Source organism: Biomphalaria glabrata, chromosome 15 (genome assembly GCF_947242115.1).
Source record: "Biomphalaria glabrata chromosome 15, xgBioGlab47.1, whole genome shotgun sequence".
NCBI lineage: Eukaryota > Metazoa > Mollusca > Gastropoda > Planorbidae > Biomphalaria > Biomphalaria glabrata.
The window spans coordinates 22,993,245-23,019,880 of record NC_074725.1 but is presented as its reverse complement, the minus strand read 5'-3'; the positions used below and the strand labels follow the sequence as shown (position 1 = coordinate 23,019,880).

The following is a 26,636-nucleotide window of genomic DNA, read 5'->3' as shown; positions in this document are numbered from 1 at the left end:
ATGTATCAGCTACAATCCAAAAAGAGAAACAAATCAATATAGTTAACAATCAAATTTTATTTGTTGGTTGTTGTTGATTTGTGACAGAATGTCCCTTTTAGGCTAGACCAGCAGGGTTTCCTTTATATTTTTTTTCAATTTTTGTACACAGATGTCTATCCCTGCAGCCTTCAGTTTGTTTGCTTTTGGTTTAGTTGATTAGATTGTTAGCATCACTAGTATGTTTTTTTCTCTTCACACAGCCTGTCTCTTAGTAGACTGCACAATGTTTGTTTGAAATATCTTCAGTGTTTATAACATATGTTGCTTAAGTACTAGAATGTTAATAGTAGAGATAGGGATAATAGATTTCTCTTGTACACCTAGACTTTCTAAGCTTTCAATGTTGGGCCATTTACAATTTTGTCATGATTTAAGAAGGACAGTTTAGTTAAAATAAATGGGAGGTTAACTGTTTTGTTCATTACAAAATGTCTGAAGTTTGGTTCCAAGTTGACATGCTCAGGGAGTCAAAACTGTACTTTGTATTGTTTCCTAGATGTTGTTTTCCTTAATATTTGTATGCTATGTTTTACAGTATCACTTTGTTTTAGGTTGATTTATTGCAGACAATCAAATAGTCTTCACTGTTTATTTTCCAAAAAAGAAATTCAGTAGATGCTTATTTTTGTTATTATTTTCATCCTAGGGTTTGTCTGATTTTAATAGTTTTAAATAATACATTTTGTGTTTATATTTAAACACTATTCACATCAAATGTTTTAAATGCTTATTTAAAGATTAGCTCAACCCCACTGGTCTATGTATATTTTATGCATGCTCTGTCATAATCTTTATATTTGCAGATTTTATCTTCCGCTTAGAGGCAGTGTTTCCTTAATAATCAGAATAAACATTTTCTTTATGATTGAATAAAATTAGCACAGAATCAAAAGTGTAGGAAGGAATAAAGTCTTAGAATTAATTTACACTGAACCATAAAATAGGTTATATTTTCTGCTATATTTTAAGCTTTTTTTTTTTTTTAATATTATTTGTAATCTAGTTAACCACTTTATACATGAATATTAATTTTCTCAGCATTTTTAATGTTAAAGTTTATTTATAAATATTAAAGATCTTTTTAGGTTTAATGAGGCTTTTTAGGGCCATCATGTGTTATTACAATACTTGTTATAGAAAGAGATCCTTAAGATTGAAGTTTTCAAGAGGTTTCAGTATTTTACTGTAAGATAAAAGAAAATAATTACAATATATTTTTTGGGATCGTTTCTTCCATGCTGACTATTTTTAATTGTCCAACTATTTGATATCATAATTGCTCTGTTGAATCTATTCCTAGATCTGAGACATGACTACTGTCTGTCAGATGAGTTCAGGCAGAACCACTACCTTGTCGGCCTGCTGCTGTTTGAGCTGCGCTTAGCCATGACTGAGCAGAGGGCCATTAGGCGGTCAGCCATCACAGTGTTGAGGAACCAGCTGGCAAAGCACTCATTTGATGATAGATATGCCACATTGGTCAGCTCCTGATAATTTTTATTGTTATAACCAATTATCACATTAATTCTGATATTTTGATTTATGGGTCTAAAGCAATTTTGTATCACAATATATTTAGATAATCTAGTTTAAAAATGATATTTTATCTAGAGAAAAGTATTAAAGTACATCAAGTTTCCTTTTGAGAAATGGTGATATAAGCAGATATGTTAAGCTTGCTTCCAAACTCTCTTAAAAGTATATAACAAAAGTTTTTAAACTTTTCATTAAAAAAGAAATTTAGCTATTTCAATATTAAAATAAAATAATGTGTAATAAAAGTGAGACCTAAATGAGACTTAATAATTATCATGCTTTGGTTTGGGTCTTTATTGCATTTTTTTTTACAAAGCTTATATCAAATCACTCTGTCTGTCTGTCTGGTAAAAAGTTTGTATATGTTATTTCTCCCACACCCAATATGGGATCAAACTGAAATTTCGCACAATTATTTCTTTTACCTGACAATACAAGAATCAATAAAAAATTAATTAGTTAATTAAACTAATTAGTTAATTCACTATTGGTAATTAATGATTTTGTTTGGTATCTTGAACAAGGGAAAAAATTGTACTTGACAGATGTTGAATTAGACCCCTTGAGGAATCTTGAGACCTGAGTGAAATTTTTTTTTTTATGCTTTTAAACAATCATGTAAACATTCACTAAGATACCCCCTTCTTCCCTTTCCCTTTCCCAACTGGTCCAGACAAGTGATAGGATCTTAGCTAAACAACAACATTTGGTAAAAAATTTCTATCGCACAGATTTATATGTCTAGGTCAATCAAACATCTAATGACATGGCTGATCCAAACTAATTGATACAATTACACTTAATATAATCTTTTGTTTTTTTTTTAAAGTATTTATGTATGTTTTTCTTGTTTTTTTTCTTGTATTTAGAATCAACAAGGAAGAATAGCTGCCCTTTACCTCCCCTTGATTGGGGTCCTGTTGGATAGCAAAAACTTGTTACTTCAGCTTGTTCCTAATTCTAAGTCAGCCCCAGCACCAGCTCCACAGAATGGAGAGATTTCTTCCAGGTAAAGGACACAGCTTTGTCAATGCAGCTTTGAAGTCTAGTTATATCAAAGTTTAGGTGACTAAGTGAAGAGCATACTTCTTCTTCTTCTAGCCAGCTTTTTGCTGCTTAGCTGTTGGCTCTTTTGCAGACTGTGCCAAGGAAAAATATGTGTTGTTTTCTTCAGTTATTCAGCACTACCGTACAGGGTGTTGGTTATGTTGGGCTGGAATGGTAGTAGGGTCTTCCTAAGGTGGATTAGGAAGGGGCATTCAAAAGGATATATTTTACGGTTTCATAAGGTTGGGCGCAGTGTCTACAAAGGGGGAGTTGTGTGGGATTAATTTTATTTAGATGGTAATTTAACAGAGGTGTGTGTCCTGTCCTTAGTTGGAAGATTGTAGATTGTTCTTTGCGGGGGAGGAAGTTAATACTGTCCAGTTTGTTAGGCATGTTCATTTCTTTGTATATGGCTCTGCCTATGTTTCCTGATGCCCATTGGTTGAGCCACTCCTCTTTGTGGTTGTTGATTAACATTGACCTTAGGGTGAGGTAGTTAACAGGTCTATCATGTTGTTCTATAAATGATCCTGCCTTTGAAAGCTTATCTGCCCTTTCATTTCCCATGACGCCAATGTGTCCAGGGATCCACTGTAACGTGATGTTGATGTTTAATTTTGTCATCATCTGATGTATTATCACTATTAGTGTTGTCAACTCTTTTGGGATTTTGAGGTGCTGCTGTTAATTGCTTGAAGAGTGGATCTGTCTGTAAAGACAACATTATCTGATGGTGATTGTATCCCTTCATATATGTTGTTTTTGACTGTCTGCAAAGCTATGGTAATTGCCTCAATTTCGTCTTGGAAGTTTGAGCAGTAGTCGCCACAGGATGCACTTATTTCAAAGTGTTTATTTTTGGGGAAGACCAGGAAGACATCAAGACCAGCATTGATGGTGGCTTTGAAGGCTGATGCGTTTGTGTATATATGGATGGCTGTTTTTGGATAGCTTTCATTTGTTTCGAGCATGCCTACTTTGAGATCAAGTGGATTTGATTTTTTTATTAGAGTGTTATTTATTAAATGTTTTGTTTGAATGCTTGGTTGTTTGTAGTTAAGTCCTGGAGTTATGTTTGAGAATCTGTTAATTTTTTCTCTGTAATTGGGTTGATGGTGTTTTAGTAAGTTGGATCAGAGTTCTTTGCTTTTTTTGATTGTTTTTCTTATTTCTCTGTGTTAGTAGTTTATTTGGATGGTTGTCCTCCAACCTTCTGTATCTCTCAATAGCTTCTAATGCTGCTCTGTTGCGCCTTAACTTAAGAGGTTCAATATTGGTCTATTTCACAGGCTGCTGTGGGAGTAGTTCTCATATCTCCACTGATAAATATGCAAGACTTGGTTTTGCTTTGTGTCTAAAGATGTTTGATAGGTTTTGTTGGCGGCTACTTGTATGGAGAGACAGTTATCCATGACAGATCTGACGTATTCGGTGTATAACTGTCTTAAGGTTTTCTTTTCAGCTCCCCAGGATGTTCCTGCTTGTTTAATCTTTGTGATGCCTTTTCTTTTAAATCTGCCATAAAGTGTTTTAGAAACAGTCTTTGGTCTAATTTTACACCAAGATATGTTGGATTTTCTTCTTTATTTATTGGCTGTGAGTCTATGTTTAGGATTTAGTTTTTTTTTTGCTATTTTGTTGCTGTGGCTAAAGATTGAATAAATTGACTTTTCTTTGTTTATTTCCATTTTCCATAATTTTGAAGAGATTCATGTCGCGTTTGCATACATCCGTATACAGTAAAAGTGTGCGACCAGCGGCTCTCCTGCCTTCTATTAGATTAGAGAAACAGATATGACTAGTTAATAGTACATTGAAATTCTTTAAGGTCAATATGTCTGAAGATAGAATTTAAAAGAAAGGTTTTTTATTTTTTTTATTATTTCATATAGGTCTGATGTGAGTAAGTCTCAGATGAGTCTGTCTAAAGGTCAGAGTTCACCTGTTCCCGGCACTCCAGAGACCAAGAAGAAAGAGTCTGCTGTGTTTGCTATGATTTCAGGGACTGGTGAGTTGTCGGGTGAGATGTTCATTTTGTGTGTGTGTGCTAGTCTCTAGACCAGCGTAGAGCTTGCTGAAGTGCATGTAGCTTGGAAAGGGCCTGCATGTAGCTTGGTGAATCAAGGCCTGCTTGAGGTAGATCTTCAAGTGACTTGATGGAGGTAGGCATGATTAACATATCTGAGAAGCTCTAGTGGAGCAGTAATTTTTTTAAAATTGAAAATTGCTTATTTTTTTAATTGAAAATTGCTTTTGCTGGCAGACATAATTTTAGCATGCTTGATTATTATTATCTTTTTCGCCTCGAGGACTTTGTGCATTATTAAATTCCTTTTATGACTTTTTTTGAAATTTCATCACAATCTTAGGCTGAACTTAAATTTCCAAAAATGGCTTCTTGTCATCATGAATGCCCTGAGTTTTAACTTTGCTTATTTTCTGACTCCTGCAGAATTTTCAGGCTAGAACGTTAGAATTTTCATTTGTGGAGGTATTTTTTTGACTGTATGAAGCCAACAACAACTCAGTTGTCATTTTGTTATTCAGTTTCTGTTTAAATAAGTAAAACTTCAAACTGTAGGAGAGTGTTGTGGCTTATTAGTAAAGCTCTTGGATCTGAACCAAGTGGTCTCAGACTCAAAACTGGGTGAAGATCTTGACTTTTGGGTAACTGAAAATAATTAGGGAAAGTATAAAATTAAATCAGTTTGGCATTGGGTTAGCTACATGACAACCTTGTTAACCGTCTGCCTTAAATATGTCAAGGTCAAACTGTTGTAACATATTTTATTTAAATTAATTTCAAAGCAAAAACTTTGTTTCTTTTTAAACTTTTTGAATTTACAAACGGTAATACTTTTCATTATTATCTCTGTCACGTACACAGTATCTATATTTAGCCGCCCAAGGTTACCAGCCAGAACTTGTTAGCTCGGGAAATTCCATCACATGGCAGGGCTATGTGTCAGAATAAATGTGATTGGTTTTGAAATATTAATTATTGTACTTTGAGCTGCATTTATTGGTTGGCATGCAACGAGGGGATGTTAGAAACGTGACAACGCTATACCCGGGGAAAGATTCTAGATTTTTAGTCAGTGTCGTGTGGAACATGTTAGGATTCAGATGTATATTATTGTGTAGATCATTTATTCAGCAGATTTATATTTATTCTGTTTTATTCAAGTACATTTAACCATTGTAATTATTTGTGAATAGCTTTTCCAAGTTTTGAATTAAAGCATTTGTTTTAGACGAAGAGAAGTTTCTTCATTGAATATAGTAACATACTTAGATCGACTTAGCGATTAGCAGCTTCTAGATGATCCTCTTACCAACTGGCAACTTTTAGATAATCGTATTATCAACTAGATCTAGCTACTTCTATACGATCATCTTATTAAAAGACGATTTCAAGATCCTCGGCAATCACGATCATTGATGGTGTGATATAGATCAAGATAATCTTCAACGTGACATCTATCATAGCATCCATTTTAGATCTTGACATCTAGCATCCATAATTGATGATCGTGATAATCTCATTTCGTCGTTAGTATGCTACGACTGTTGGTGTAACCAAAACCCTCCAGTCAGCAGTTACTCTTAGCAGAGTATCAAGAAAGAGGCTAGTCCATTCTTTCATTTTGTCCAGCCAGCTTTTCATAGTGCTCCCTCTACCATAGCTTGAAGAATGTCTTACAATAGGACTGAACCAGCTCAGCGTTTGACTCTTTACAGTATTGAGGAATTCCTTCTTTTTGCCATCCAGAGTGTTGACTTGTAAAAGTACAAACTTGTTTGTTTTCTGGTATCTGTTTCTCAGCAGTTTTAATTTACTAGGAAGCCCTTGTTACTCTTCCAGATTTTCCAGTTTACTCATGATGACGGATGCCAATCTCAAATAAGTTTTTATCTCTTCTATTGATCCTCCTTCTGTTGTTATGTTTGACCCTAGGTATTTAAATGAGTCAACTTGTAATGTTTTAGCCATTGAACTGTAAGCAACATCTCATATCATCTCCTCCACAAACTAGTATTTTGCTTTTATATTTCTATGCCAAATGCTATAGCTGCAGCATCCATTTAGGAAGTAAGATCTTGAAGCTGGTCTGCTTTTTCTCTAATCAGCTCATTATTGAGGTAGTGTATACATATGTTTGAAAGGAAATAACAGTCATACAATAACTTGCGGTAGAAAAGAAATGATTATTGATTTTAGGAAAAAATATAGACCTTATTGCAGAAATTCAGATAAACAACCAAACCGTAGAACAAGTACAAGAATATAAATACCTAGGTACAACTATCAACAACAAGCTGAAATGGAGTGAACACTGTCAAAACCTTAACACAAAAATTCAACAATGACTCTTCTATCTCAGAAAGCTAAGAAAATTTCACATCGACAAAACAATAATTAAACTTTTCTATACAGCAACCATCAGCAGTCTAATTAACTTTGCCATCACCTGCTGGTATGGTAATACTTCACTGGCACAAAAGACTTAGAATAGACTAATTTTAAAAAAGCATGGTATATCACTCGAACACAGCTACCATCTCTTGAAGAGCTTTTTCATGAAGATGCCTTTCCAAAACACTCACTATTCTTAAGGACAACCTGCACCCATTAAACCACTGTTACATAAGATCTGAACGAAGTGGCTGTCTCCTTTCCATTAGGACTAAAACAGAAAGATTTAAAAACTCCTTTATCCCACTTTCGGTCAGAGTGTTACAAGATCATATGTCGTCATTGAGAAGTACATAGAAGTCAAATTCATAAACACTGGCTGTGAATGTGTATATGTTTTGTGTGTGAATGTTGTTTGAATTTTTCATCTATATTGTTATTGTACAGTAGTTACGCTGAGGTTGTCAATTTTAGTCAAACTGAATTTCCATTTCATTGGATCAATAAAAATTATCTTATATTTCTGGGTACAGCTTATCTTGAATACATTTTCTGGTGCACTGCTCTTTTTTTTTTTTTTTTTTTTGCTTTTACATTTGATTTGCTTTGCATTCAGATGTTTGGTGGCTTGAAAGCGTGTTCGCACTTGTATAATAGTTGATAATGGAACTCCTGGGTGTGCTTACTTTGTTTGAGTTTGAATTGGCATGAATGATTGGCATGAATGCATGTTAAGTTATTTTCTTTTAGGAATATTGCTTTTTCAAATTGTTTTGATAGACTGATGTAAACATAGATCTTATATATTTTTTTAATTATTTTTTTTTTTAACTAAGTGATTGTTGAATTAAAATTAAAGTGACAGTAATAATACAAAAAAAAGTGTTTTAGATGTCATGAAGTTCCATGAACATCACCCAATGTGTAACAAGATACTGTTCTCTTCAAATAACCAGCTGTCTTTAGTTCTGTACTAGGCCCTGAAAAGAAGTTATTCATTTAATATAATTTGAATGACAGTGTACTCTGAATTCATCTAACAACAAGCTAATTTGTGACTCAAATAGAAGAAATAATGCTTTTTTTTTCTCTCTGCATAATTTTTTTTTCCCTAGTTTGTTTCCTCATTCCTCATTTTTCTCTAAAAAAAAAAATTAAATTAAAAAATAAAATTAAATTAGTTTGCATTGAAACATTTTAGTGCATCATAGTGCAAGCAGTAAATATAAAACAAACACAAAATTTCATTAACAATAAAAATATTAAAAATATTATTATATCTAAAATTGATTTCAAAATTTAAAAAAGAACTTATTTTATTATTTGTAGATATATCATTCTCAAGCTAATAAGATATTTTAAAACAGGCTAAGTTATTATGTTAGTATGTAAGACTGTTGTCCAGAAGGTTATTTCTAATCTTTAATGTGACTCTCACCATCAGTGGCTGTCCCTCACAACCCTAATGAACTCTCTGTGGTCAACTCTACTGCTCTAAATGGTAGCAACACCTCACTGGCCAGTGATGACTCTGGAGACAAGGAAATATCAAACAAGAAAGATGGCAAAATTGTCACAAGGTTAGAACAAGTTTGTTTGTCTTTATGTCTTTTAGAACTAATCATTTCTTGATAGCTCTAGAGCCACGACTGTAACATTTGATAGTCTTCATGTTTGTTAGATTCAGTCAACTGTGGGTTTTTTTTTTGTGTGTGCTTAGATGTAAGAGCTAGTATTTAGGCTTTTTGAGCAGCTCTTATTGGGAAATCCACTTGTGTTTCTATGGCCAGTGTTTAATAAGAGTGTCATGTGTTCAGCACAAAGACCAACTGCCTTTACCCCAATGTATGTCATGGAGCTTTAGACCCCTCAGTTCAGAAGCCAAGTGCTTTACCACTCAGCCACTACACCTCCATATTGAGCAAACAAAAACATTATTAAAACTTTACAAAAAAGGCCCCTCATGTGATTCAATACTTGTATGAGATATATTTACCAGCTTTAAACAAGGTAATGATTGTACTGGTTAATCTGAATAGGATCTAGTTGTGAGCTTGTGTGTGCAAGTACATATTGACAGTGGCTAATGTATGAGATTTTGTGCAATTCTTTTCATCACCTATTTTATAATCCTTATGTTTTATTAGAGCTCTACTCCTGTGTTTATATATTTATGTGTTTTTTTTAATGAAATAAAATGCAGAGAAAAATCTTAATGATACTGATTGGTACATTTATCTGCAAAAGTTGATTAAATATTTTAACAATTCTTTAAACCAAAGATGAAATAAGGATTATTATTTATCTGGTATCTGAAATATTTATTATGATATATAATAATAATAATAATATAATAATAATAATAATAAAATCCTCAACACCAAACTGTCTGGCAGTAATCTCATCACTGCAATTAACAGCTGGGCCGTCCCTGTGCTCCTTTACACGTTCGGTGTGATCAAATGGACTGACACCGACCTACATGACATTGACAGACTCACTAGAAAATTACTAACCAAGTTTCGATGTCTACACCCCAAGTCCTCCACCATAAGGTTATACCTGCCCAGGAAGGATGGGGGTCGTGGATTGCAGAACATCTTCAAATTGTGTAAGATGCAAGTTTTAAAAATACGATCAAAACTGCTCGCCTCCAGCAATAAATTAGTTTCCTTCCTACGGAAATACGACTCCGATGCAACCCCTCTGAACCTACACAATGCTGATGTCAATATCGGTTTGGACGACGTAGGGCATGAGATTCGCCAATGGGAAGAAAAAACACTCCACGGAAAATTTCCGGCTTCATTACATGGGGACAACATCGACAAGGCTGCTTCCTTAACATGGCTGAAAGCAGGTCATCTCTACCCTGAAACAGAAGGCTTTGTTACAGCAATACAGGACAGAGTAATCAGGACAAAAAATTACGAGAAGCATATCCTGAAACTCAATGTTGTCGACAAATGCCGAAAATGTGGAAATGTGGGCGAGTCGATTGAACACATTATGGCAGGATGTCCAGCCCTATCAGAATCAGCCTACCTAGGTCGCCATAACCAAGTTGCAAAGTTAATACACCAACACCTGGCTTTGACGTACAAATTGATCGGTAAGGACACTCCCCCTTATTATAAATACTCTCCGCAAGAGGTTCTCGAGTCTACTGAACATCTGCTGTACTGGGATAGGCCTATTCTGACCGACAAAACGGTAGATTTCAATCGCCCGGATCTGCTGTTCATCGATAAAAAAGAAAAAACCGCTACCATTATCGATATCGCCGTACCACTGTCTCATAATTTAAGAAAAACTGAGATAGAAAAACAAAGAAAATATGGGAACCTAGGCTTGGAGATTAAGCGTCTATGGAAATTGTCCAAAATAACAATATACCCCATTGTTATATCAACCGAGGGGATAATAACAACTGACCTCACAGACACCTTCAAGGCCCTTAACATTCCTAGGAACATCTTCGTTGCCTGTCAGAAGGCGGTACTGCTGCAGACCTGCCACATCACCAGAAAATTCCTCAGTGGAAACTGTTAAAGGGACTACGATGAATTTTGTTTCTCTTTAGCGAAACTCGACCCTGGCAGCGCCAGAGAATGACTACTCGTTCATTTCTAACATAATAATAATAATTTTTATTATCAGTATGGAAATTTGTCTTACAATTTGTGCATTACACCAAACAAAAAACATTATAACTATAAGAAACCAAAGTGTACATTCACACCAGACTCACTCATAATTTACATGTGGCAAAGTTTATACCAGATTGTTCTTATTTAATGATTTGATTGCCAGGGGAACAAAAGAGTGTTTGTGTCTGTTTGTCTTTGCATTCGGTGTCTTGTATCTCTTTTGTGATGGTAAAATATATATATATATTAAAATTGCATTTTCATCATACAGTAATCTATTTAGTTACATTCCTGTACAAATTTGTCAGAATGCTCTTTAAAAGTTGTTTTTAATGGCATCATTTTCCAGAATGCCTTCCAAGCAGACAACTTACATGAGTCGCTATGATAAACTGGATCAGACTGAGATCAGAGATCTGTTGGTTTGTTTCATGTACATCTTGAAACATTTACCTGAAGGTGAAAATGAAGTAACATCATTTAGACAATCTGTACAGTTACTTTAATTGGGCATAAGACAACTTACAAGAATAGTGTAATGAACTCTTCCCATATGTTGCCATTGTTGAGTTTGTGTTTTCTCTTTAACAGATATTTTGCTTGGCTGGTTCAACAATTCATCAGAAATAGACATTATAGATTTCTTCTCATTATTGGAGTAAGTTTCATTATAACTTGTGAAACATTATATATACTATTCATTTTATGGTTAAAAAATGTGTTCATTTTTTTTTCATGTATAACTTTTTGTTATTTTTAACTTCCACAGACTGTGTTTGAAACATTTCCAGTATCAAGGAAGAAAGAAAATTGTCACTTTGAGGTTCTTATTTTGTCTTTTGTTCTGTATTTCTATAATGATGTTTTTTAAAATTATTATTTAAATAACATTAATGTAATTGTAGATTTTAGCTTGCCATGGTCAGTGTTAAAACAACATACTTATAAATACACTTACAGTGTTAACCCACACCATCCTATAAGACCACAAAGCTTGTCTAAAATATTCTGTTTGATAGCTCTGCATGCTATGCTGTGGCCATTTAAAGTTTATAATTTTATTTATAACTAAAAAATATTGCATGAATTTTTTAAGATATATGTATTTTGAAATAATTATGCCCCCTGTCTTTTGATTCCTAACAAATGATATAGTTTCCCTTTCAGACCTTGTGGGCAGATGATGTAAAAGTCATCTGTTTCTGTGGCCTACGGTTAACGAGGGTGTCATGTGGCCAGCACAATGACCAACCGCCTTTACTTTTCCCCCAACTAATCTCAGGTACCCATTAGAGCTGGGAGGACTCAGAGGTGCCCAAAGATTCCGAAATAAAAAATCCCAATCTTCACCAGGATTCGAACTCAGGACCCTTTGGTTCAGAAACCATGTGCTTTATCACCCAGTCACTCAACAAATAATATGGTCAGATATAATGTCCCAGGCTCAGAAGAATTTACACTTGTGTTTGGTCTAGTCTTCATTTCATTTTGTTTGTTTAACAACAGTATGATAGGTGGTCAGAAGTCATCCACCATGCCTACACCTCTACAGAATCAGCGAGGACGTCCCATCAGCCTTTCATCTCAGCGCACCCCAAGTCAATATGGAGACATGATCTCAGAGGGCTTTCATAGTGAGTCTTTTTTTTTTTCATGTTCTTATGTTAAGGGGAAGTAAACCAAGGCCAGGGATATGTTTGAAGCATTTAAAAAAATATTTAGTTGTTAACACAATTTTAAAAGATTTTAAAAGAATATTAATAACAAAAGACTAATGGTGACATTAACAATACAGAAAAATCTTTGTATGATACTATATGTTACGTAGAGCTAGCTATCAGGATCATTGTTCTAAGTCATTGTTCAGTATTCTTTTTCATGCCATTACTTTCTTTGTCACTATCTGTGTGGTCTAGGACTATCTCTTCCCAGCAGCCAACATCGATGTTTTAATTACTGTGATTAAGGAAAAGAAGATTGTTATGTAGATTTTTCTTGAATTGATATTTAAAAAAAAATATATGTATTATACTTCTGATTAAAAAAAACAAAATGTCTTCAAGTTAATGGTTTCTTTCTCTCCAGCACCATCTCACTCTGATGCTGATGCTATGATCAGAGCCTTACAGGAAGCAAACATCTCTACAGAGATTGGTCTCATTGTTCTAGATGTCCTTAGTTTATTCTGTACTACGTTTAAGGTTAGTTATCATTTGTATAATGATACTTCACAGATGTTTTTATCAGATCAATGCAACATTACATTTATGGCCTGTTACTGTCAAGTTTTCTTCAATATATAGGCTAGCGTTTAATGTTCAATAGCCATGTTTCCCAATTTAGTTAAGAATCCTATGAAGATATTTATAAATAAATGCTATTTACCTTGTTACAAATTTAAAAAATTTACAATGCAATACATTTTTTTTTATTGTTGCGGTTAGGTAGAAAATATATAATTGTTTTTATTATCATATTTATCCTAATTTTATTAAACATTTTTTTTTTGCATACAATGTTTTACAAGACACTAAAAAAAAGTTTTAAGTTTTGCATAAAAAAAGTTTTAAAAACTACTGAAAAATGTTAAAAACAAATGAAAAGAAATCTAAAACTTTTTTTGTTTGTATGTGAACAGAAAGATCTAGAAGCCAGAGGGGGAGACAACAATATGATGCACACTGTGTTTCAGCTGTATCTTGGATTCCTCAGATCAAGTCAGTCAGAAAACTTACAGAAACATATGTTTGGGGCATGGAGAGCTTTTATTAAAAAAGTATGTTATGAAATAGAGATTGGATCAGGAATGAGTTATATGTATTTTAAATTCAAATGCTCTATACAACAGACTACTGCATTCTGTCCATATCTCAGTGTTACCCCAGTGGCTCATGCTAATTAGAAACGTCCACTATAGTAAGTGTTCCTTGCTGTTTCAGGCAACCTATTACATGTCTTAATGGCACTAGGTAACAAGAGTAATATGAATTAAACTCTAGCACATTAAATAAGAATTGTGCCTTTATCTTTGTGTCTTTTTGAATATTCTATCAGGTTATATTTTAATTGTGCTAAACCATATGGCTTTTTGTCTATTCTGGTTCAGTTATGTTTTCTTGAGTTGAAGGATTCTAAAAAAAAGTTATTTATATTCTTTGTTTAAGCCTGGTTAGCATTTTGTTTTCTGTTCTCTTCTCTTTGTTTAATGAATCATTATCTATGAATAACTATTTGATCAATAATTTATTTAATAATAGGATTTCATGCTTTCAAACACCTAAATATTTTGTCTTTTATTGTAAGTAACTGGTTTATCAGAGGAGAGAGTAGGTTTTTATTTGCTAGTTTCAGATGACTAAGGAAATGATACTGAAGTAGAAAAAAAAATGAAATATAATCCCATGTTGTCTTCAAGTGGTTTCTGTTGAATGGAACAAATAAACAACTGTTGAGGGATTTTATATTCAGTTAGTTCTTGTTTCTAAATAAATATTTAGTGCTATATTTTTGGCACCAAAATTTCTTTTTACCTCCCAAGTGGATGAGACAGTTTGTTTTCTAAAGTGACTGAGATTTTGCCTTTGTTGACACTTGGGTGGCACAAGACTTTCTCTTATTTAAATAGTTGAGCAGCCACAGGGAGAAGAATTCTGAAGTAGTAGTAGTTTCTTTTACACATGCTAAGCATCATTTCTGCATCTTCTACAATCAAAACAGCTTTGAAGTTTTTAATTCACAATAATTGGGCTTTTAGCCTTTGATACTAATACTTGGGTACAAATGTGTAAAGTCTCTTGTTAAATGTGTTTTCCCCATTCTTTGTTGACCTTTCTGTGGTGTCTATGTGTATTTAATTCTATTTTGAAAGCTCTATAATGCTGATAGATGCATTGTCTCCCTTTAGTTCCAGGCTGTGTTGTTCAAAGGTAGTGCTGATATGTGTGGTGAACTTTGCTACGAGGTGAGTGCTCATGTCTAGTCACTTAGGACATACATCTGCAGCAATAAACAGGACATACATCTGCAGTAATAAACAGGACATACATCTGCAGTAATAAACAGGACATACATCTGCAGCAATATACAGGACATACATCTGCAGCAATATACAGGACATACATCTGCAGCAATATACAGGACATACATCTGCAGTAGTAAACAGGACATACATCTGCAGCAATAAACAGGGCATACTTCTGCAGCAATAAACAGGGCATACATCTGCAGCAATAAACAGGGCCTACATCTGCAGCAATAAACAGGGCCTACATCTGCAGCAATAAACAGGACATACATCTGCAGCAAAAAACAGGACATACATCTGCAGCAATAAACAGGGCCTACATCTGCAGCAATAAACAGGACATACATCTGCAGCAATAAACAGGACATACATCTGCAGCAATAAACAGGGCCTACATCTGCAGCAATAAACAGGACATACATCTGCAGCAAAAAACAGGACATACATCTGCAGCAATAAACAGGGCATACATCTGCAGTAGTAAACAGGACATACATCTGCAGCAATAAACAGGACATACTTTTGCAGTAGTAAACAGGACATACATCTGCAGCAATAAACAGGACATACATGGCATACATCTGCAGCAATAAACAGGACATACATCTGCAGCAATAAACAGGACATACTTTTGCAGTAGTAAACAGGGCATACATCTGCAGCAATAAACAGGACATACATCTGCAGCAATAAACAGGGCCTACATCTGCAGCAATAAACAGGACATACATCTGCAGCAATAAACAGGACATACATCTGCAGCAATAAACAGGGCCTACATCTGCAGCAATAAACAGGACATACATCTGCAGCAATAAACAGGACATACATCTGCAGCAATAAACAGGGCCTACATCTGCAGCAATAAACAGGACATACATCTGCAGCAATAAACAGGGCCTACATCTGCAGCAATAAACAGGACATACATCTGCAGCAATAAACAGCAATAAACAGGGCATACATCTGCAGCAATAAACAGGGCATACATCTGCAGTAGTAAACAGGGCATACATCTGCAGTAGTAAACAGGGCATACATCTGCAGTAGTAAACAGGGCATACATCTGCAGCAATAAACAGGACATACATCTGCAGTAATAAATAGGGCATACATCTGCAGCAATAAACAGGACATACATCTGCAGCAATATACAGGACATACATCTGCAGTAGTAAACAGGGCATACATCTGCAGCAATAAACAGGACATACATCTGCAGCAATAAACAGGACATACTTTTGCAGTAGTAAACAGGACATACATCTGCAGCAATAAACAGGACATACATGGCATACATCTGCAGCAATAAACAGGACATACATCTGCAGCAATAAACAGGACATACTTTTGCAGTAGTAAACAGGGCATACATCTGCAGCAATAAACAGGACATACATCTGCAGCAATAAACAGGGCCTACATCTGCAGCAATAAACAGGACATACATCTGCAGCAATAAACAGGACATACATCTGCAGCAATAAACAGGACATACATCTGCAGCAATAAACAGGGCCTACATCTGCAGCAATAAACAGGACATACATCTGCAGCAATAAACAGGGCCTACATCTGCAGCAATAAACAGGACATACATCTGCAGCAATAAACAGCAATAAACAGGGCATACATCTGCAGCAATAAACAGGGCATACATCTGCTGCAATAAACAGGACATACATCTGCAGCAATAAATAGGACATACATCTGCAGCAATAAATAGGACATACATCTGCAGTAGTAAACAGGGCATACATCTGCAGCAATAAACAGGACATACATGTGCAGTAATAAATAGGGCATACATCTGCAGCAATAAACAGGACATACATCTGCAGCAATAAACAGGACATACATCTGCAGCAATAAACAGGACATACATCTGCAGTAATAAATAGGACATACATCTGCAGCAATAAACAGGACATACATCTGCAGTAATAAATAGGGCATACATCTGCAGCAATAAACAGTACATACATCTGCAGCAATATACAGGACATACATCTGCAGCAATAAACAGGACATACATCTGCAGCAATAAACAGGACATACATCTGCAGTAGTAAACAGGACATACATCTGCAGCAATAAACAGGACAGTATATATCCACCCAAAAACAAATGGCATTTAGTTGCATAACATGATACCTGCTTGTAGTCCTCATGCTGGCTTATAATTACAACATTTTTGGGAGGTTCAACATTTTTTAATGCCAATAGGTATTTGTGTCTTGTTTGTACATTGAAATTGTTGGGTGTGTACACAAGGGATTGTGTTTGTTTGGAAGAATGGTTAGAAATGTAGTCAGAGTGGTAAAGTTTTTGTCAGGAAATGTCATTCATTCTGTTCCCTTTTCTTGTTCCTAGATACTCAAGTGCTGTAACTCCAAGTTAAACTCAACCCGTCGTGAAGCTTGTGCCTTGCTGTATCTACTGATGAGGAGCAACTTTGAGTTCTCTAATCGCAAAAGTTTTACGAGAGTACATCTGCAGGTAAGGAAAGTAATTAGCAAAGATTGTACTTTGTAGAGGTCTAGTGATGAATTTCTAATGGTTCAGAAAGTTTTGTCTTCTATCTGTTCTTAGCAAATGCGTCTCATGTGTTGTTGTCCTGACATAATATACTTGAGAAAAAAAATTTTAGGCATGAAGTTGTACAGTGATAAATATTCTAAATAAATTTTGAGGCTATAAACTGTTGCGCAGTAAATAGTTGATGATACATTGTTCACTATAAATTGTTATGGATCCTTTTGTAGAGCTGGGACTATCTACCCCTGTAGGTTAAGATTTCATTAACCATGGGCCACAGAATTAGATGACCTTTACATCATCTGTCCTTTAGATCGTAAGGCCGTAACGGGGAACTTTATTTTTTTTTTAACTTTTTTAGGATTTTTATGAAAATAAGTAGAAATACAATTTTTTGTCAATAATTACCTTACTCATATGGATGAACTTTCATATTACAATTTACCATCCTTGGATGTTATGATTATGTGTGGTAGTTGATCTTTCACGTATTTCAATGTGTGGCAGTTGATCTTTGTATGAAATCTCCTTTTTTACTGTCATCTAGTTACTTGTTTGTTTTCTAATAGACTTGAAGTCATGGAGTGAACGTGTAATGTTTCCTATATCTTGAAATGATTTTGTGCTAGAAATGGAAGAGTTATAAAATTACATCTCATTCTGCTACAGTGCTAAAAAGAAATTACCTTTTAAAAAACAAAGCTTATCAGCACTTGCTTATCAGCTAGCTATGTATATTTTGTCCACCATCTATACAAATCTTCAATGCCCCCTGATGTTTGTCTTCAACAGGTGATCATCTCAGTGTCCAAACTGATTGGCTCTGTGGTGGGTTTGAGTACCAGCAGATTTCAGGAGAGTCTAGCCATAGTCAACAACTATGCCAACAGTGACAAAAGTATACAGGTAAAAATCGAGTTAAATCTTTTAATATGCATGGCACTTGTTTGGTGTCTCTTGACATGTAATGTTTTACTTGCCTTCTTCCATTAAAGAGTTTACACTTTCTAAACTTTCTGTTTAAATCTTAATTATTGTTGTTTTTATAAGCATCTTCCAATAGACAAATTGTAGTTATCAAGAGGATTTGACAAATATTAGATTTTTCTTGCACTGTATGAATGGCCGATTGGCTAGGTCATGAGGTCTCTGTGAAATGGATATGTTGTGTTAGAATCCAGTCCTTTGACTACTTTGAAGACATGTTTATTATGGAGTGAACCAAACAGCAGAAGAGAGGAAAACTTGAGAAACTATTTCATGAGTGAGAGTGTTGAGAAGGAGCAGAATGTTTACATTGGGTTGATTCTGGTTCATCAGGAGATGGCTGGTCTGATGACATGAACATTTTCTGTGGTACTCTAGGATTCAGTGGGAATAAATCTTGGAGATTGTCTTGGTCTAATTTGACTTTGAGGTTTTTAACTGACTCACTTAGCATTATAACTTATGAACTCCTAAAATTAAAATATAAAGAGCTATTTAAAATCTTATAATTACTAAATAGATTTATCTGCCTATAGATTTTGGGATGCTGGTTTCTTTTAGTTTGCTTGTAAATAAAGAATTCAATGATTCTAATTGCTGTTTCACCTTTACAATGTTGTCTTATAATTGTGCAGTTTCTAGATGATTCTCCTAGCAACACTGTAAAGCTTAAAGTAGGGGATCACTATGTATATATAGTTTACTTTATTTAGGTGCATTTACATAAGTAAATTCTAGCCTTCATTTCCTTCAATGGTCACATTGTCTTTCTACCCAGGCCTAATTTCTGGACAAATTGTGCTTGTTAAATAAAACAATTATTGTAAATGGAATTAGGTTTTACTGTCCTATAACCTTTTTTTTATTTTATTAATTGCTAAATAAGCCAGCTCTATGTAGTTCAACTAATTGTATCCATACATTTTTGTAGCTTGACAATAAGCATTGGTATGACGATTTCAGTTGGAATCTTTCCCACTTTTGTCCTATGTTGATTGTAAGGTGACATGTGAGGTTGGAGGATGAGGTAAACCTTGGACCTCATCTGCTTCTCTATGGGCCAACTGTATTATCTGTGTAACATCATCAACTGAATATTTGACTGTTTTCTTACTAAAAATTTTTGTCTTTCTTAAAAACTCCAGTCCAGGCCTGCTTCATCAAATTTAGATTATATTTGTCTATTTAGTAGTTATTGGGTATATTTAAGTCAGACGTACAGACTCCTAGCACTGATTGTACCAGCCTGTCTTGTACCATTGCTACAGTGTATTGATTTCATCCATTTTCTTTGCCTTCAGTTCATTGATCAAAAGGATTTTGTAGTGAGTTCAACAAAATGTTTTAGCTTTTAGATTAGAAATTTTTTTTTTTTCATTCTAAGCAGCACGGGGAGATTTTAAAGCTTTTTTTTTTATCTTTTAATTTTTAAACTTTTATTCCTTTTAACCTTTTCTCTTTGTAATTATTAGAGCATCATTTTTTTCATCTCAATTTCTAATATTAAATAAACTCGGAAGAAATCAGACACTGTTTATTATTTCATTCATTTCCTTTAGATTTTGACTTTAAGTTAAATAGAGTAACATAATAAAAATAAAGAAACCGAAGCTGCTATTCTGCCTAGTCTACATATTCCATATGTCACTTTAAAATAGATGCAAATATTTTGTTTTGTTTCTCTTGCTTTAATTTTTGCTTATTAAGCTCAATAAATGCCTTTTTATCCTTTGAACAGAAATTCAATTAAAAATTAAAGGAATTTGCTTTATGCTTTACAACTATAATTTAAATTAACATATTTGTTAATACAAATATTGATTCCTGAAAAATGCCAACTACAAAATCAAATAAATTGGAACAAAAAATCAGTTTAAAGAATCTTTTCAGGCTTCTTTCTTTTTTTTTTCCAATTTCTCACTTGTATTTGTTTTCCTAACCTCCATAGTTTTATTAAATCTACAGCGGTTGTAATAATCAATGTACTCTTGTACTTATCTTGAAGACTTATGCAATAAAATGACAAGACCCCTGAAACGTCTTATTATAACTTCCAATTCTTCCAACTGTTGGCCTTGATATATCAACATAAATAAAATGAATAAAAAAAAAAACTTCTGAAAGAAATGAATTTTTAGAGTTTTTATATTGGTTACTATAATGCAAAAAAAAAAAAAAAGTGATATAAGTGATATATTGTTTATAGGGTTCTGGCTTTGATTTGTTTTTCTCAAAAAATTTGGCTTTACTTTTTTAAGTTATGTAAGTAACAATTTTTTAAGTAATAAAAACAAACTCCTAAAACTTTTTTTTTTTCAAGCCAATTTTTGTTTATCTTTTTTATCTTATGTTTTGTATATTACATTTCTATACTACATGGTGAATACTAGTAAAATACATTTTATCTCCCATAAAATATATACTACAATAATTAGTGGTTTATTTTGCACTGACAGTCAAGTAGAGATTTAAGATTTGGTAGCAAAAAAATTCATCAGATATAACTTGAGCAATGTGACTAAGTATTATTGACACAAATTTTTAGTTTTTCATGCAAAACCTTTGTTTTATAGAAGCTTAAGTTGTGATCTTTGATCTTTTCAGTGTGTGTGTGTGTTTGTAGAAGAGGGGGGTGGGGAGGTGTTAAATATTTGAGTCACTTAGTGGAAAATTGAAAACATTGTTTTCCAGTCTTTCATGCTTCAGTGAACAGTTAGTATCAGCTAAAATTACATACAGTTTGAATGGGAGAGAACTGTGTCACACACGTATACACACACAATCACACAATCAGTGTTATATTTAAGTTTTTATTTTGTCCTGCCTTGAATGCAGAATTTTCTTATCACTGCTAGGAGTTGTAGAAAGTAGTGTTATCAAGGGCATAGTGATATTGAGCACTGAATCCAAGACAAGTCTTGTGACATATAGTCCATTGGTGGCTCTGTTGGCAGTGTGGTTTATGTGTGGTGTGTGTGTGTTCTACTATTACCTATAGCTGTGTTCCTTTCGCTATCCATGTGCTCTATAGTTGTGTGTAGTACTTATTATATGATAGTGGGTATGTGTTTTACTGTATTAGAGTTTTTATCAATGGGAAAACAGCAGTCCTGTTAGCACTGAAAGCCTTTGTGCCATTGATTTACTGTGTGTATATTCATGTGACAGTTCTCAAATTGTTGATTTTTTTCCAAATCTCAATGTACAGTTGACCAATCTGAAAAAGGGCTTCAACATGTTACTACTTATGTCCATGAAGATTTTAACCTTCTAGGCCCAGTGTCATTCTTCAGTTTGAGATGGTGAAATGTGAAGTGTTGTTTTTTTTCTTCTTGTGACTAATTCTCTTTTCCTTGAATCAGAGCCCTGATTCATTTTGTGTCTAGTTTTTGTTTCACAAATAGGCAAAAGTCATTACTTGTCAACCCCTCCCCCCCCCCCTATCAAATACAACATATTCATTATCAGTCACAGTGTGTGAATGTGTGTCAAGGTGTTCAGACTTAATTAATTATTGTTTTAATTACAATGCTTGTGATTACTCTGCTGTGTTTAAATTATTGACTAGACTGCTACCATGGACCTGTGTTATGTGCACAAGTTATGTGACTATAGGCACCTGGTGTGTCATTTGTAGACCACCAGTTGTTAGCTGTCTGTGAACTTAACTCTGACAGATAAATTTGAGTTTTGCATGTGTTATGATTGAATTCTGGGGACACTGACTGATTATAAATTCAAAACAACCCCACTGTGTCAGCATGCTGGGGGGCAGTGTTTACAAAGATGAGGCTGTCTGATTAATGTTAAGGGAAATCTTATTTCCTTGCATCTTTCTAAATTCTTAACATGAACTGAATAAGTTTTCATAGTGATCTTCAAAAACTCAGCCAGTAAGTAAAAATATTTTTTTTTAAATCAATTTTTGTTTGCTGGTTTGTTTATTTTTTAATTTTTATCTGGGAAGAGTTTTTATTTTTGTTTGGCTTTTTTAGAATGTATCTCTGTATCATCATGAGATGCATATGTTGGTTTTTGCTGCATTGCTAGTGTGATGGATTGGAGTAATGTCCCTGTATTTAGATGTGTTAATATTATGGGTCAGAATGCTTGCATTTGTGTTTGGTTGGACTTTAAAAGATCTATCAAGTCTGTATTAGTGGTACTTGCCATTATGCTTACCACAAAAACATTGAAATATTGCATCAATTAAAAATAGTCCATTCATGTGTTTTTATTAAACTGCAACCCAGTCTGATGTATATGGCTCAAGGCCATTAAAGCAGGTCAAGTTTAAATTCCTCCTCACCCACTTACATGTCCACAAAAGAACATTAAAGATGCTCTATACAAAAGCAATTTAAGAAAACATAGGAAGAAAAAAAAAATTGTTTTATAAATGGTAAAAAGTTTATTATTCAAAACTATATTTGAGTTTATTATTCAAAACTATATTTGAGTTTATTATTCAAAACTATACTTCGGTATATTATTTTAAACTAAATATGAGTTCATCGTTTAAAACTATATTTGAGTTTATAATTCAAAACATATATTATGGAGTCACCTATGAAAGATTATATGTTATATTTGATGTTTAGTACTGTGATGTAGATATGACCTACCTTGAATTAGTTCTAAAGTATTTAAAAAAATAAATTGTGAAATGTTTCAATTAGTTCATTTGTTGAATAACCTGATTCTTATGTTTATGTACTTCAACAAATTTAGAAAAACAACACATTTTTCTACATCAGTATTCACCTTAGTGATTTCTTTCACACCCTTTAGAAAACACCTTTCCCTGGAGAAGTGCGTGACTTGACCAAAAGAATCAGGACAGTCCTGATGGCCACTGCTCAGATGAAGGAGAATGAGAATGACCCAGAGCTTCTTGTAGACCTGCAGTACAGTCTGGCCAAGTCATATGCTAGCACTCCAGAACTGAGAAAAACCTGGCTAGACGCCATGGCCAAACTTCACATCAGACGTGGAGATTTCTCTGAGGTTGGGAAAAATGTTTTTTTTTTTGTTTTTGTTTTTCTCATAGGAAATATTGTTTTGTTGCAGAACAGTAAAGCATTTGACTTTCTAACCAACAAGCTTGCTTTCAGTTATCTAGATCTATGGATTTGTTTAGGGTTAGCCTTGTTTGTTTGTTTTTTGGTAATGTGATGTTTTAATAGCAAGTCTCTAGTTGGAGGAATCAAATCATTTTAAATTGAGTTATTTTTTTATATTACATCAAGACATTGTTAGTCACTACAAAAGGAATTGTCAAACTAGTTGACCAAAGTCTATACTTTTAATATTTCATGATCAGTTCATATTTCATGATCAGTTCATATTTCATGATCAGTTCATTCATATTTCATGATCAGTTCATATTTCATGATCAGTTCATATTTCATGATCAGTTCATATTTCATGATCAGTTCATATTTCATGATCAGTTTAAAACTTCATTGTAATATAAATGCCTAAAACAAAAACAACAAAGACCAGTAGGATGAAACATTCACATTTGTCTGCCTCACAGCTTGGTGAATGTAACCATGTTACTGCACTTGTTGTAGACCTTGTTTAAGTATTATTCAAATCGATGGCAATAAATGTGAATTTTGAAACTTTTAGCTATTTCATCACTGTTATTGATGAGTCTGTAAAAAAAGAGACAAGTTTAACTCATTGTATCTTGGTTTACTTCCAGGCTGGCTTCTGTTACATTCATATAGCTGCACTTATAGCTGAGTACTTGAAACGAAGAGGTGAGTCCACACTGTGGCCCAACAAATGTTTCAGCTACCTCCCCTTGATCACACTAGATGGTGTTATGTTCACTTTCTCTTTTGTTTAAATCTTTACCATTTTTTTTACCCATTTTTATTCTTCCTCAGTTTTGGGCAGTAAATTTTGTCAAAGCTTAATGTCCCTACATTTTATTTTTTAAAAACTTTCCTATAAATTTTTTTTATTTTAATTACCATATTTGTGATGTTCCCAGAATCTGTTTCATTTATTTGAATTGCATTGATGACATTGTCAGATTTTTTTTTTTGAAGACCTATTTTTGTGTGTAATGTTTATAACTCTTTCTTACCATTGTTGTCTCTCATTGAGTTCCTGCTCTTTGTTTAGTCTTAAAATATTTTATGTTCTTTTGTTTCACAGTCATTGTCTCTAATGATAAATAAATCATGTTTTGTATTACTTTGACTTTTTTTTTTTACCTAAATTTTATCTTTATCTTAGAATTTTCCTATAATCTTATCAAAATGTTGGACAAATACAATTATTTATATTTAGAAATATTTAACAAACATTAAGGAAACAAATAGTACAGTTTATAAATAGGAATTTGAGAGTAGGGAGACTACCTTTGATTTTTGTAGTCTATAAAAAGTCACACTAACATGATGTTGGCGCTCAAAGGTTTTCATGCCTTGTTCTCAACAGGAAAGTTAAAGTCTAGTAAGTGGAGATAAGCACTTTCTTTGTGACTTTTGCATTTTGATCAAGTCATCATTGATTATCTAACTTTGGCTGGATCTCAATTAACTTGTGTTTAGTTTTTTCTTACATGTATATAAACAATTTTTGTTCCTGACTTCTGACCTATGGTCTGTGTTTTTAACTTTTGAGCTTCTTCTGTTTTGTTTTTTTGACATGTTTTGTCTGGCACTGTGTTTTTAAACCTAGACCTAGAGTGTTGTTTTTTTTAGCATGCCTAGTAACATTGATATTTCTTCATGTATAGATTAACTTAGCTGTTTTTTGATTTTTTTTACTTGAGTCATTTTGAATTTGACTGTAGCAAACATCTTACATTTTTCTAGGACCAGTTAAACAAAGAAATGAGCCATTGTCCATTAAGACACATTGAAGAGAAATGATTTCTTTGGGAGAAAATTATTTAACATTGAGGTTTTTTTTCCCTCAAGTCCTGTATTTATATCAATCTTGGTACATGTGTTCAACAATTTCTCCTTAGCTATTTAGGAATAAGTTTTAAGGAGGGGAAAAAATACTGAAATAAATGAGTTTCAATGCATCTATGATGGAAGTGTTAATCTGTGAGAAATGGCAGTTTTCAATTAACAATGGGAGGGTCGTTTCATAGAGAAAGAGTTAATTCTTTTTCTTTTTTTAGTGGGTTACAGATGGTTATCTTTTCTAGTCTATTTTATTGTTGAAGAATTTTTTTGTTCAAAAATATAATTTAGTAGCTTTTTTGTCTTAGTATTTTTCTTAGATCACATTTCAAGCATGATGTCTGATACATTGTCATTGTTGTCATTGAAGTTAAAAAAGTTTTATTTTATTTAGCTTTGACTTGAAATTTGTTGACATGCACTTCAAGGAAAAAATGAATTGTTTCAACATGAATCAAATCATTTTTTAAAACTATTCAGTAGGGATATTGTTTTGTGTTGTTGAAATTAGGTTTAAAAAAAAACCCTCTTTGCAACAGAAAAATTTCCAGAATTTAAAACTGTCAGTTGTTCATTGTTTCCATCTTAGACTCACTTATGTATTCAATGTCACACTTACATTTGAATTTAAAAACTAATGGTTTAGATTTTTTTCTCTTTTCCCGACTTGTTAGTACAAATGAATATAACAAAATATATAGAAAGGCTTTACATTTCTACAGTCTTTGAACTTTAATGTTTATGCAATTTGCTGGATACACAGAAACAAGTTTTCCTGTTGTTGGAATGGAAAAACATATGAAGCATGTCAATGCTCTTTGAGTGCTGGAGTTATCTGCCTTGGAATACTAAGCTTTTTTTTTCTCTCCTTTGAACTTCTTTGATTAGACAAAGCTCTCCTTCACTAAACCTTGTCTCTTCAGGTTTGCATGACTTAGTTTGTAAGCATTGGAACTTGATCAAATCATAGAAATAAAAAATATTTTTTATGAAAAAAAAACTAAAGAGCAATCCAAACCTTCCTTTACTATCTTTAAATATCTCTTCAAAGTTCAAAATTTACATTACAACTAATTTTGATGTGAAGCTGTCATTTTATAGAAATATTTCTTCAGTTATTTTGATTTCTCATATTGTTCTTTTCTGTATAAACATTTTTTTTTTCTCCTTATTCCTAGGGAGTTATCCTCAAGGCTGCTCCTCATTTCATTTTATCTCCCCTAACATAGTTGTAGAGGAGGCAGATATCAAAGATGACAGTGGCATGCAGGATGTTCAGTACACAGAGGTAAGTATAGGCACAGGTGACTTGCAAACGTAGAATATTTTTACCTTTCATACCAAGACTCATTCGTAGAGCTAATAATTGTACTTGTAAAAAGAATCTAAGATCATTGTTAGCAGGCAATTTTAGAAATATAGAAATAGTGTTTTGGGACTTTGAAAGACATAATGTTGATAAT

The 26,636-nt window shown here is 33.5% G+C and overlaps 1 protein-coding gene across 16 annotated transcripts in view; it reads left to right on the top strand.

The window, feature by feature from the left end:
- Window positions 1–26,636, top strand: part of LOC106066480 (dedicator of cytokinesis protein 9-like) — an 80,758-nt gene that overhangs the window by 36,529 nt on the left and 17,593 nt on the right. For 9 of the 16 annotated variants that reach the window (XM_056012609.1, XM_056012607.1, XM_056012606.1 and 6 more), the window contains 18 exons: window positions 1,343–1,521; window positions 2,448–2,587; window positions 4,518–4,645; window positions 8,487–8,622; window positions 11,042–11,151; window positions 11,284–11,350; window positions 11,462–11,515; window positions 12,199–12,326; window positions 12,778–12,893; window positions 13,331–13,468; window positions 14,597–14,653; window positions 17,090–17,215; window positions 18,047–18,160; window positions 19,543–19,566; window positions 23,033–23,248; window positions 23,952–24,009; window positions 24,698–24,712; window positions 26,352–26,461. In XM_056012609.1, the coding sequence (XP_055868584.1) occupies window positions 1,343–1,521; window positions 2,448–2,587; window positions 4,518–4,645; window positions 8,487–8,622; window positions 11,042–11,151; window positions 11,284–11,350; window positions 11,462–11,515; window positions 12,199–12,326; window positions 12,778–12,893; window positions 13,331–13,468; window positions 14,597–14,653; window positions 17,090–17,215; window positions 18,047–18,160; window positions 19,543–19,566; window positions 23,033–23,248; window positions 23,952–24,009; window positions 24,698–24,712; window positions 26,352–26,461 (1,916 nt within the window). The remainder of the gene's footprint in view (window positions 1–1,342; window positions 1,522–2,447; window positions 2,588–4,517; window positions 4,646–8,486; window positions 8,623–11,041; window positions 11,152–11,283; window positions 11,351–11,461; window positions 11,516–12,198; window positions 12,327–12,777; window positions 12,894–13,330; window positions 13,469–14,596; window positions 14,654–17,089; window positions 17,216–18,046; window positions 18,161–19,542; window positions 19,567–23,032; window positions 23,249–23,951; window positions 24,010–24,697; window positions 24,713–26,351; window positions 26,462–26,636) is intronic. The other 7 variants (XM_056012610.1, XM_056012600.1, XM_056012611.1 and 4 more) reach the window with 4 other exon arrangements.